At 40.5% G+C, this 13,172-nt stretch overlaps 1 protein-coding gene across 1 annotated transcript in view; it reads right to left on the bottom strand.

The window, feature by feature from the left end:
* Positions 1–13,172, bottom strand: part of LOC146756592 (ankyrin repeat domain-containing protein 26-like) — a 53,105-nt gene that overhangs the window by 21,175 nt on the left and 18,758 nt on the right. The window contains exons 14-17 of the mRNA XM_085524237.1: positions 2,759–2,807; positions 2,587–2,615; positions 2,422–2,485; positions 2,298–2,333 (exon numbers count right to left, since the gene is read on the bottom strand). Coding sequence (XP_085380363.1) covers positions 2,298–2,333; positions 2,422–2,485; positions 2,587–2,615; positions 2,759–2,807 — 178 coding nt within the window. The remainder of the gene's footprint in view (positions 1–2,297; positions 2,334–2,421; positions 2,486–2,586; positions 2,616–2,758; positions 2,808–13,172) is intronic.

Here is a 13,172-nt window from a genome sequence, read left to right on the forward strand (position 1 = left end):
TGAGCAAATACATGGATTATAGAAAAAAAACAGACACGAGGAAGGATGAACAGAAAATACATGAAATGATGACATAAAATGAGCTATGAAAAGACTGTTTTTCCTATCTAACTTTGCCACGTCCCACACCATCACTGGACTACATTTCACATGACTACATAAAACAGACAAAACAAGAACTCACAGAATCACAGAAACACAAAGGATGGAAAAGACCTCCAAGATCATGGGTAAATTAGGTTGCTAAGTCACTATCCACCATATTTAAAGAGTTGTGGCAGTCAGGTAAAACCCTTAGTGACAGGAGAAAGGGAAACATCACACTTGTTTTTAAAGAGTTTAAGAAAGGAGGTACTTTCCAAGGCCCAGACAACCTTCTATTATGGAGTGACTAGAGTGGAGGATAAAGAAATAGCAACTGATGTTAGCTACCTAGAGAGCTCATCTCTCTAAATTGGAGAAATATCATGGATGGATTCTTTGGTAGACAGGGAAGTGCTGCCAAGTGGTGTATCTGATATGTTAGTGAAAAGAGATCGCATTCAGACAGATACTGACAGCCTACAGAAGCAGGTCTTATGATGTTCAGCAAGGCCAAGCGCAAGATCCTGCACCTGGGTTGGGAAGTCATCAGCTTCAGCACAGGCTGGACAATGAACAGACTGAGAGCAGTCCTGTGGAAAAGGACTTGGGGATAATGCTGGATGAAGAATTACATATAAGCTGAGAATGCATGCTTGCAGTCCAAAAAGCCAATTGCACCCTGGGCCACAAAAAAAGAAGCACTGCATGGCCAGCAGGCCAAGAGAGGTGGTGTCCCCTTCTACTCCACTCTTTCAAAACCCTACCAGGAGCACCGAGTTCATCTCCGGGGCCCCCAGCACAAAAAATCTCTGGCTAGAGCAGGTCCAGGGAAGGGTCTCAAAAAACAATTTGAGGACTGGAACACTTTTCCTATGAGGAAAGCTGACAGAGTTGGGGAATATAAGAGTTTGCAGAGACCATATGATGGCCTTTCAATAATTAATGGGGGCTTACACGAAAGACTTTTAACTATGGCCTGTAGTGACAGAGCAAAGGGTAACAGTTTTAAACTAAAAGATTGTTCAGATTAGATATAAGGAATAAATTCTTGATGAGGGTGATGAGGCACTGCAACAGGTTACCCACAGCTGGGAAGTTTCAATTAGGTGATTTTTAAAGGTCCTTTCCAGCCCAATTCTATAATTCAATGATTCTAACCACCTTTTGTGCATCTTACAGAAACAATATCACTGCAGTAGAGAATCTCCTTTTCTTTATGCAAACACACGTACATTTTTTTTCTAGAAAGAAGTTTAACCTCTATTGTCATCAAAAGAAACAGTACCTTTTTTCCCAAGACATGGATGTCAAACAGCTTGGAGCAATTTCCATTCCATACTTAGAAGTTGCAATAGTTTTCTGAACTCTTATCTAATCATCTACTTCATATGCTTGCTTATATAGGTTTTCACCTGATTTGTAATTTTCAGGGCTCGTTGTAGAAATTCTAAGACCTTAATAGGGAACTGTTTTGTATCTCGCTAACAAATACTTAAATTCACATATATCAGAATTAAGAAACTAAGAACCCACTGAGGTTAGATATACTCCCTCCCATGTATAACAAATGATCTAGCTGCTTCACTTTTATTTATCTTTCCCAACCAAAAGGAATACCTGCCAACATACTTCCACTCACTACCTCCCACCTACACTCTCTTTCCCATGTCCTTCCACTAGCTCTAAACTCAGTGGCCAGTTTAAACAAAACATGAGAGGATGGCTTTGGAAGAGCATATGTAATACATGTTTTCATACAACTGCCAGAGAGGCAAAGAAAAAGCCAGGTAAATAATCAATCATGCTAATGAAGCATAAGCCTGTGAATCACCCATTCTGTCCCACCTGCAGCTCCTGGACAGCTCCACCTGCAGACCCTAGCCAGGAATCAGACACAGGACATGACCCTATTGCTCCTCTGCAGATTGGTATATTTGGCAATGAGAAGGAAATGAGTAAATGTGGACTGCCTGACAAGGGGTGATGATAGCAGGTATGCCGGAGGAACCTTACACTGTAGAAGGATGTTTAGAAATGTTGAATGGAGCTGTAGTGGAGAAAACACCCAAAGATAGAGCCATATTTCATTAAATCTGCTGCTGAAATAACATCTTGCTAGCAAAACATTAATTTAATATGAAGAATTTACAACTACAATGTATCTGCCCACAAAGGGACATGACAAAAAAAAAACAACAACTATTTATAAATACCTTCAATATCATCTACACTCAATTTCTCCTGTGGATCTGCAAAACAAATGAATCAAATGCTTAATTAAATATGCTTATCAGAAAGATTTTGAAGCTAAAATCAGAATATAAAAGACATCATTACCTGATTTTTGCTTTTCTGTTTTTGAAGATGTTTCATTCATCTCTAAAACTGCAGAAACCTTTAACTATGAAAGACAAACCAATGAAAAATAAACACCCATACATTCAAAGTAACCACATATTCATTAATGAGCAGGACAAGTAGATTTCAATGAAAAGCATTTACCTGCAAATTACTGGGTTTCTCTGAAAAGCCTGGAGATGAAAAATGAAAGCGTTATTTTATTTAATTGAAGATATCTTTTATTCTTTACAACATTAGTAGGCTCTGTAATTGTTTCTTGCACAAATTACTTCATTGAGAGTGAAATAGCTAATATCCAATTATCTTATCACACAGAACTTGTAGTAGTATATAAGAAATACAGAGTAATTCCCATCATCCAACTTTTATTTAAAAAAAAAAAAGAATCAAATCACAGAATGACAACAATTCATGTGAAGCATTAAGTCATGTCTATTAAGAGAACAAGATTAAAATATTTTGTTCCTTTTGGAAGCTGAATTCTGCTTTCTGGAAAAATTAATTAGAGCAGATAGCTTTGGCTTCTTAATGACCAATCAAGAAAGAACCCAGCAGAACTATGACTACTTCTATTCTAGCAGTGCATAATGTTGAGGCTACTTTCTCATTAACAGCTTATGGAGAGCAAGGGTACAGACACAGCAACCTCATACAAACATCATTCAATGAGGTAAAAACAATCTGGTTCTCAACTGACCTCTCTGGATCAGTTTGCAAGGAAATAAATGATACAAACATTGCTTGCTTGTAATGCACAACATGTGCGTTATTCCAAATCTTTTTCAAGTTTAGTGTCAAATTTTATTTCCTAACTCACACAACCTACTGCCCTGTGCTGCAGTCATCTTATACTTTACGACTCCATTCATGAAACAAGCATACAAAATGCTTCTACGAATTGTTCCACAAAATAATTTTTAGATTTAAATAAATACTAAAAACAAATCATCAAGACTTGATTTTCGAACACTAGGTGGTCAAGTAACATGGAAATACATTAGAAAGACTACCACAGTCACCTCTTCCCCCCTCCCACACTGATTTCAAGCTTAGCAGAATCATATGAAGCAGACATTAAAGACAATTGGTAAGTTGATTTATGGATTCCAGAAGCTTGCTAAGATTTGGTGTCTGCTTACAAAAATAAAATTGGACTTGCCTTTTAGGCTATGTCATTGAATCCATATTATAAGCCACATTGCCAAAGCACTCTCAAAAAGATAAAAGCTTTATTCCAATAGCAAAACTTTCCAGCACTTATGATCAATCAGGATGGTCATAAAGCAAATGCCATGAGCTGCAGGTGGAAACCCGCAGAAACATAACAAGAATTTGCCCACATATTTTAGTTTTTAAAGAAAAACAGGAAACTAAAAAAAATTAAATAAACAAACAAAAAGATCAACCAAATGATATTTTTCTTCTGCTGATTATCCAGAAATATCCAAATCCTCAGACAGATAAATCTTAAACCAGATACCACTCTCACCACTTTAAGCAACCACTTAAAGCAAAGAAAAACACCCGAACAAACACATATCCAAAAAGTATACATAATGAATGCAAGAACCGCCTGGACTAATCAAGCAGGCCAGCAAGTTCAGTGTTCACTGCTGTTAATTAACATCAGCCAAGCACTTCATTGCTACAGCACATACTCACTGAACAACAGGACTAACAAGGAAAACAAAAGAAAAAGTTCACTTGTCTATAAACACAGACAAATCCAATCTATGAGATAGTTACCCTTGTTGTGCTCCCCTGAAACACTCTGCAAGCGTACTCCATGTTCAACTGCAGGTGGGAGAAACACAGGAGGAGATGCTTTCCTCGAACCTTCAGAACACGGCTGTATAATACAGTACATACGCGTAAGAATTTGTACAAAACAATTTTTTTAAAATAAAATCTAACAAAGGCTTTTGCATTTTAAATAAAAGGGCAAAAAAATCCTCACAATTCATCTAAACTATTCCATAATGTTGATTAAGGCTGGCAAATCACAGAGCCACACAAGAAATTAACACAGGAAATCAAGATGTTGATTGTGAACAAGAAGCTGCAGCTCTGTGTTGATTGAACATTGGCATCAAATTTGCACCTGGCATTCAAATATCAGCCTACATTGCTGGGGCACATGTCCCACAATGTTGAGTGAGTGCATCACTACGTTGCAAAAGCAAGATTTGATTTGCTTAAAGGCCAAAAAGGCAAAGCTGATAGCGATTAAGCTATCTAGAAAGTCTTGTATTTTTAAGAAAGGAGTGGGGAATTAGTTTTTTTCCCAACAACAAAGGCTAGAGGGGAAGTAGCTACAGACCCTGCTCACTCTCATCTTGAGAATTATCAGACAGAAAGGATAAACACAGCCAGCACACTTGGTGTCTGCTGAACATGATTTTCAAAATCGGATTAAGTCTATCTAGAGAAGACAGAGGTTCTATACAGAAAAATCTAAATGTCTGGGTTGCTCAGTGTATTGGCATCCGTTAAACTCTGACTGGATCAGCAGAATAGATCTGAATAGTAGGAAAAAAAAAATCCTCACAAAAATATGCCTGAGAAGTTCATAAGTTTAAAAGCAGCAATAAACTGCTGTATTAAAACTGTGCTAGAAAATCAACTCCAAAGCCTGCAGCCAGGAGGCCAACGTAAGTAGTCTGACATAACTTTGTCCCAGTACTATCTCAACAGAGAACCTACGCTACAGGTATTTCAATGACCCTCAGATACAGGACATCGAGCAGCAGCAACATGGGGTAAATAAGCCTCACCAGGGGCGGGGCTCAACGCAAAGGCAAGCTCTGACGTAGTTCTCATCTGGCTCTCCCACAGACCGGGGAGATGCACATATCACAGAAAGTACCTCAGAATCCCAGGGAGAATCAGACTCTTCCTTTTTCTCTGTTCCTACTGCTGGCAGAGCACCTACAAAAAAATGGACAAAGAGAGACACTGAGAATTTACTGCACTCCACTTTTATACCCCATCAGTCAAACAAAGGATCTGAAAGATGAGTAACAGTACTACAGCAAAGGACAAACCAAGAAATGAGTTACACTCAACGGTAGCTTTACACCCAGTCACATCACAGTATTCTGTTTTCTCCTCTTCATTTCTTTTCCAGCAAAAGATGCATAAGAATGGTGGCTGACATGACAATGTCCCTCGTGTTGGGACAACGTTAAGGAAGAAACTCCAGCATGCTTCAGTCTCAGCATATGGACACCCTGAGTCATCTTCCCTCTTGCCTACACCTCCATCATCTGGCACTTACTATCACATTCCACTCTACAGGACATACCACAAAAGCACGATACAAAACAACCTCACACTAAGAGGAAGCTGCCAACACACACGGCTCCTTGCTTAGTGCTATCAAGGGATACCTCACCTGACCATGATTCATAATCCTGCAACTTCTGACCAGGTACATACATAAGAAACTGACATTTAGGAATGAAACAGAAGCTCACAGCTCCAATACAGTCCAGAACACTGCAAGCATTTTAAATCTTATCACTTCAAAGTCTAGTATCTTCTGACCACCAAACTCCCATCTAGAGCAGACCACAGTCAGTTCTCTCTTCTAAGCTACTCCATTATGTAAAACAAACTCAGGATTGACTCACACAGAAACGCAAGGAAAATTTACAGGAATGAGCCAGACAGGAGCAATGGCGTCCACTCTGGAAAACCATAACTGCTGATTCCAGCCTGAGTGCTGACTATTCACGCTTTTCCAAAATAAACTCTTTGCACATAAAATGCACTAAGAGAAAAGTGAATGCACCGTGAGTGCTGCTTCCACACCTTCTGAGCAGCAACTGACCAATAGCTACACGAGCTCTGAAAACATCTACAGCAACAAGATATCCTCTGGAGACGGACATACTATCTTCTGCTCTGAGACCCTGGGGTGAGTACCTAAGCACCCACCTCTCTCTGAGGTCATGCTCTCAAGCATACAAGTGAGTAGCACAGGAGAGATCTCCTACATTTTACAACTGAACAAGGTGAGGCACTGGAAGAGTCTTCTCCGACTTTGAATCAGGTCAGCTCTTGGCTGAAGCCCTGAAAAACCACAGCTTTTCAATCTGATAGTACCCATTAGAAAGGGAATCAATAGTGTCACACACAAGGCACACTAGACTACCTACTTGTTTTGTGCAGATCAAGGAGAACACAGCAACAAAATTAATAAAGAAACTTGCATCATACATAATCATTAGGAACCCAGCACCACCATTTGTGACCTTTAGGAAAGAACGAAAAGCAACAAAAGCTGCAGACCTTCTCTACCACAGCAGGCTAGGGTTCACAGCTAAATCTTAAACCAGATACCACTCCCACCACTTTAAGCAACCACTTAAAGCAAAGAAAAACACCCGAACAAACACATATCCAAAAAGTATACATAATGAATGCAAGAACCGCCTGGACTAATCAAGCAGGCCAGCAAGTTCAGTGTTCACTGCTGTTAATTAACATCAGCCAAGCACTTCATTGCTACAGCACATACTCACTGAACAACAGGACTAACAAGGGAAACAAAAGAAAAAGTTCACTTGTCTATAAACACAGACAAATCCAATCTATGAGATAGTTACCCTTGTTGTGCTCCCCTGAAACACTCTGCAAGCGTACTCCATGTTCAACTGCAGGTGGGAGAAACACAGGAGGAGATGCTTTCCTCGAACCTTCAGAACACGGCTGTATAATACAGTACATACGCGTAAGAATTTGTACAAAACAATTTTTTTAAAATAAAATCTAACAAAGGCTTTTGCATTTTAAATAAAAGGGCAAAAAAATCCTCACAATTCATCTAAACTATTCCATAATGTTGATTAAGGCTGGCAAATCACAGAGCCACACAAGAAATTAACACAGGAAATCAAGATGTTGATTGTGAACAAGAAGCTGCAGCTCTGTGTTGATTGAACATTGGCATCAAATTTGCACCTGGCATTCAAATATCAGCCTACATTGCTGGGGCACATGTCCCACAATGTTGAGTGAGTGCATCACTACGTTGCAAAAGCAAGATTTGATTTGCTTAAAGGCCAAAAAGGCAAAGCTGATAGCGATTAAGCTATCTAGAAAGTCTTGTATTTTTAAGAAAGGAGTGGGGAATTAGTTTTTTTCCCAACAACAAAGGCTAGAGGGGAAGTAGCTACAGACCCTGCTCACTCTCATCTTGAGAATTATCAGACAGAAAGGATAAACACAGCCAGCACACTTGGTGTCTGCTGAACATGATTTTCAAAATCGGATTAAGTCTATCTAGAGAAGACAGAGGTTCTATACAGAAAAATCTAAATGTCTGGGTTGCTCAGTGTATTGGCATCCGTTAAACTCTGACTGGATCAGCAGAATAGATCTGAATAGTAGGAAAAAAAAAAATCCTCACAAAAATATGCCTGAGAAGTTCATAAGTTTAAAAGCAGCAATAAACTGCTGTATTAAAACTGTGCTAGAAAATCAACTCCAAAGCCTGCAGCCAGGAGGCCAACGTAAGTAGTCTGACATAACTTTGTCCCAGTACTATCTCAACAGAGAACCTACGCTACAGGTATTTCAATGACCCTCAGATACAGGACATCGAGCAGCAGCAACATGGGGAAAATAAGCCTCACCAGGGGCGGGGCTCAACGCAAAGGCAAGCTCTCACGTAGTTCTCATCTGGCTCTCCCACAGACCGGGGAGATGCACATATCACAGAAAGTACCTCAGAATCCCAGGGAGAATCAGACTCTTCCTTTTTCTCTGTTCCTACTGCTGGCAGAGCACCTACAAAAAAATGGACAAAGAGAGACACTGAGAATTTACTGCACTCCACTTTTATACCCCATCAGTCAAACAAAGGATCTGAAAGATGAGTAACAGTACTACAGCAAAGGACAAACCAAGAAATGAGTTACACTCAACGGTAGCTTTACACCCAGTCACATCACAGTATTCTGTTTTCTCCTCTTCATTTCTTTTCCAGCAAAAGATGCATAAGAATGGTGGCTGACATGACAATGTCCCTCGTGTTGGGACAACGTTAAGGAAGAAACTCCAGCATGCTTCAGTCTCAGCATATGGACACCCTGAGTCATCTTCCCTCTTGCCTACACCTCCATCATCTGGCACTTACTATCACATTCCACTCTACAGGACATACCACAAAAGCACGATACAAAACAACCTCACACTAAGAGGAAGCTGCCAACACACACGGCTCCTTGCTTAGTGCTATCAAGGGATACCTCACCTGACCATGATTCATAATCCTGCAACTTCTGACCAGGTACATACATAAGAAACTGACATTTAGGAATGAAACAGAAGCTCACAGCTCCAATACAGTCCAGAACACTGCAAGCATTTTAAATCTTATCACTTCAAAGTCTAGTATCTTCTGACCACCAAACTCCCATCTAGAGCAGACCACAGTCAGTTCTCTCTTCTAAGCTACTCCATTATGTAAAACAAACTCAGGATTGACTCACACAGAAACGCAAGGAAAATTTACAGGAATGAGCCAGACAGGAGCAATGGCGTCCACTCTGGAAAACCATAACTGCTGATTCCAGCCTGAGTGCTGACTATTCACGCTTTTCCAAAATAAACTCTTTGCACATAAAATGCACTAAGAGAAAAGTGAATGCACCGTGAGTGCTGCTTCCACACCTTCTGAGCAGCAACTGACCAATAGCTACACGAGCTCTGAAAACATCTACAGCAACAAGATATCCTCTGGAGACGGACATACTATCTTCTGCTCTGAGACCCTGGGGTGAGTACCTAAGCACCCACCTCTCTCTGAGGTCATGCTCTCAAGCATACAAACGAGTAGCACAGGAGAGATCTCCTACATTTTACAACTGAACAAGGTGAGGCACTGGAAGAGTCTTCTCCGACTTTGAATCAGGTCAGCTCTTGGCTGAAGCCCTGAAAAACCACAGCTTTTCAATCTGATAGTACCCATTAGAAAGGGAATCAATAGTGTCACACACAAGGCACACTAGACTACCTACTTGTTTTGTGCAGATCAAGGAGAACACAGCAACAAAATTAATAAAGAAACTTGCATCATACATAATCATTAGGAACCCAGCACCACCATTTGTGACCTTTAGGAAAGAACGAAAAGCAACAAAAGCTGCAGACCTTCTCTACCACAGCAGGCTAGGGTTCACAGCTAAATCTTAAACCAGATACCACTCCCACCACTTTAAGCAACCACTTAAAGCAAAGAAAAACACCCGAACAAACACATATCCAAAAAGTATACATAATGAACGCACGAACCGCCTGGACTAATCAAGCAGGCCAGCAAGTTCAGTGTTCACTGCTGTTAATTAACATCAGCCAAGCACTTCATTGCTACAGCACATACTCACTGAACAACAGGACTAACAAGGAAAACAAAAGAAAAAGTTCACTTGTCTATAAACACAGACAAATCCAATCTATGAGATAGTTACCCTTGTTGTGCTCCCCTGAAACACTCTGCAAGCGTACTCCATGTTCAACTGCAGGTGGGAGAAACACAGGAGGAGATGCTTTCCTCGAACCTTCAGAACACGGCTGTATAATACAGTACATACGCGTAAGAATTTGTACAAAACAATTTTTTTAAAATAAAATCTAACAAAGGCTTTTGCATTTTAAATAAAAGGGCAAAAAAATCCTCACAATTCATCTAAACTATTCCATAATGTTGATTAAGGCTGGCAAATCACAGAGCCACACAAGAAATTAACACAGGAAATCAAGATGTTGATTGTGAACAAGAAGCTGCAGCTCTGTGTTGATTGAACATTGGCATCAAATTTGCACCTGGCATTCAAATATCAGCCTACATTGCTGGGGCACATGTCCCACAATGTTGAGTGAGTGCATCACTACGTTGCAAAAGCAAGATTTGATTTGCTTAAAGGCCAAAAAGGCAAAGCTGATAGCGATTAAGCTATCTAGAAAGTCTTGTATTTTTAAGAAAGGAGTGGGGAATTAGTTTTTTTCCCAACAACAAAGGCTAGAGGGGAAGTAGCTACAGACCCTGCTCACTCTCATCTTGAGAATTATCAGACAGAAAGGATAAACACAGCCAGCACACTTGGTGTCTGCTGAACATGATTTTCAAAATCGGATTAAGTCTATCTAGAGAAGACAGAGGTTCTATACAGAAAAATCTAAATGTCTGGGTTGCTCAGTGTATTGGCATCCGTTAAACTCTGACTGGATCAGCAGAATAGATCTGAATAGTAGGAAAAAAAAAAATCCTCACAAAAATATGCCTGAGAAGTTCATAAGTTTAAAAGCAGCAATAAACTGCTGTATTAAAACTGTGCTAGAAAATCAACTCCAAAGCCTGCAGCCAGGAGGCCAACGTAAGTAGTCTGACATAACTTTGTCCCAGTACTATCTCAACAGAGAACCTACGCTACAGGTATTTCAATGACCCTCAGATACAGGACATCGAGCAGCAGCAACATGGGGTAAATAAGCCTCACCAGGGGTGGGGCTCAACGCAAAGGCAAGCTCTCACGTAGTTCTCATCTGGCTCTCCCACAGACCGGGGAGATGCACATATCACAGAAATACCTCAGAATCCCAGGGAGAATCAGACTCTTCCTTTTTCTCTGTTCCTACTGCTGGCAGAGCACCTACAAAAAAATGGACAAAGAGAGACACTGAGAATTTACTGCACTCCACTTTTATACCCCATCAGTCAAACAAAGGATCTGAAAGATGAGTAACAGTACTACAGCAAAGGACAAACCAAGAAATGAGTTACACTCAACGGTAGCTTTACACCCAGTCACATCACAGTATTCTGTTTTCTCCTCTTCATTTCTTTTCCAGCAAAAGATGCATAAGAATGGTGGCTGACATGACAATGTCCCTCGTGTTGGGACAACGTTAAGGAAGAAACTCCAGCATGCTTCAGTCTCAGCATATGGACACCCTGAGTCATCTTCCCTCTTGCCTACACCTCCATCATCTGGCACTTACTATCACATTCCACTCTACAGGACATACCACAAAAGCACGATACAAAACAACCTCACACTAAGAGGAAGCTGCCAACACACACGGCTCCTTGCTTAGTGCTATCAAGGGATACCTCACCTGACCATGATTCATAATCCTGCAACTTCTGACCAGGTACATACATAAGAAACTGACATTTAGGAATGAAACAGAAGCTCACAGCTCCAATACAGTCCAGAACACTGCAAGCATTTTAAATCTTATCACTTCAAAGTCTAGTATCTTCTGACCACCAAACTCCCATCTAGAGCAGACCACAGTCAGTTCTCTCTTCTAAGCTACTCCATTATGTAAAACAAACTCAGGATTGACTCACATAGAAACGCAAGGAAAATTTACAGGAATGAGCCAGACAGGAGCAATGGCGTCCACTCTGGAAAACCGTAACTGCTGATTCCAGCCTGAGTGCTGACTATTCATGCTTTTCCAAAATAAACTCTTTGCACATAAAATGCACTAAGAGAAAAGTGAATGCACCGTGAGTGCTGCTTCCACACCTTCTGAGCAGCAACTGACCAATAGCTACACGAGCTCTGAAAACATCTACAGCAACAAGATATCCTCTGGAGACGGACATACTATCTTCTGCTCTGAGACCCTGGGGTGAGTACCTAAGCACCCACCTCTCTCTGAGGTCATGCTCTCAAGCATACAAACGAGTAGCACAGGAGAGATCTCCTACATTTTACAACTGAACAAGGTGAGGCACTGGAAGAGTCTTCTCTGACTTTGAATCAGGTCAGCTCTTGGCTGAAGCCCTGAAAAACCACAGCTTTTCAATCTGATAGTACCCATTAGAAAGGGAATCAATAGTGTCACACACAAGGCACACTAGACTACCTACTTGTTTTGTGCAGATCAAGGAGAACACAGCAACAAAATTAATAAAGAAACTTGCATCATACATAATCATTAGGAACCAGCACCACCATTTGTGACCTTTAGGAAAGAACGAAAAGCAACAAAAGCTGCAGACCTTCTCTACCACAGCAGGCTAGGGTTCACAGCTAAATCTTAAACCAGATACACCTCCCACCACTTTAAGCAACCACTTAAAGCAAAGAAAAACACCCGAACAAATACATATCCAAAAAGTATACATAATGAACGCAAGAACCGCCTGGACTAATCAAGCAGGCCAGCAAGTTCAGTGTTCACTGCTGTTAATTAACATCAGCCAAGCACTTCATTGCTACAGCACATACTCACTGAACAACAGGACTAACAAGGAAAACAAAAGAAAAAGTTCACTTGTCTATAAACACAGACAAATCCAATCTATGAGATAGTTACCCTTGTTGTGCTCCCCTGAAACACTCTGCAAGCGTACTCCATGTTCAACTGCAGGTGGGAGAAACACAGGAGGAGATGCTTTCCTCGAACCTTCAGAACACGGCTGTACAATACAGTACATACGCGTAAGAATTTGTACAAAACAATTTTTTTAAAATAAAATCTAAGAAAGGCTTTTGCATTTTAAATAAAAGGGCAAAAAAATCCTCACAATTCATCTAAACTATTCCATAATGTTGATTAAGGCTGGCAAATCACAGAGCCACACAAGAAATTAACACAGGAAATCAAGATGTTGATTGTGAACAAGAAGCTGCAGCTCTGTGTTGATTGAACATTGGCATCAAATTTGCACCTGGCATTCAAATATCAGCCTACATTGCTGGGGC

Source organism: Coturnix japonica, chromosome 26 (genome assembly GCF_054131305.1).
Source record: "Coturnix japonica strain WE chromosome 26, WE-NBRP24, whole genome shotgun sequence".
NCBI lineage: Eukaryota > Metazoa > Chordata > Aves > Galliformes > Phasianidae > Coturnix > Coturnix japonica.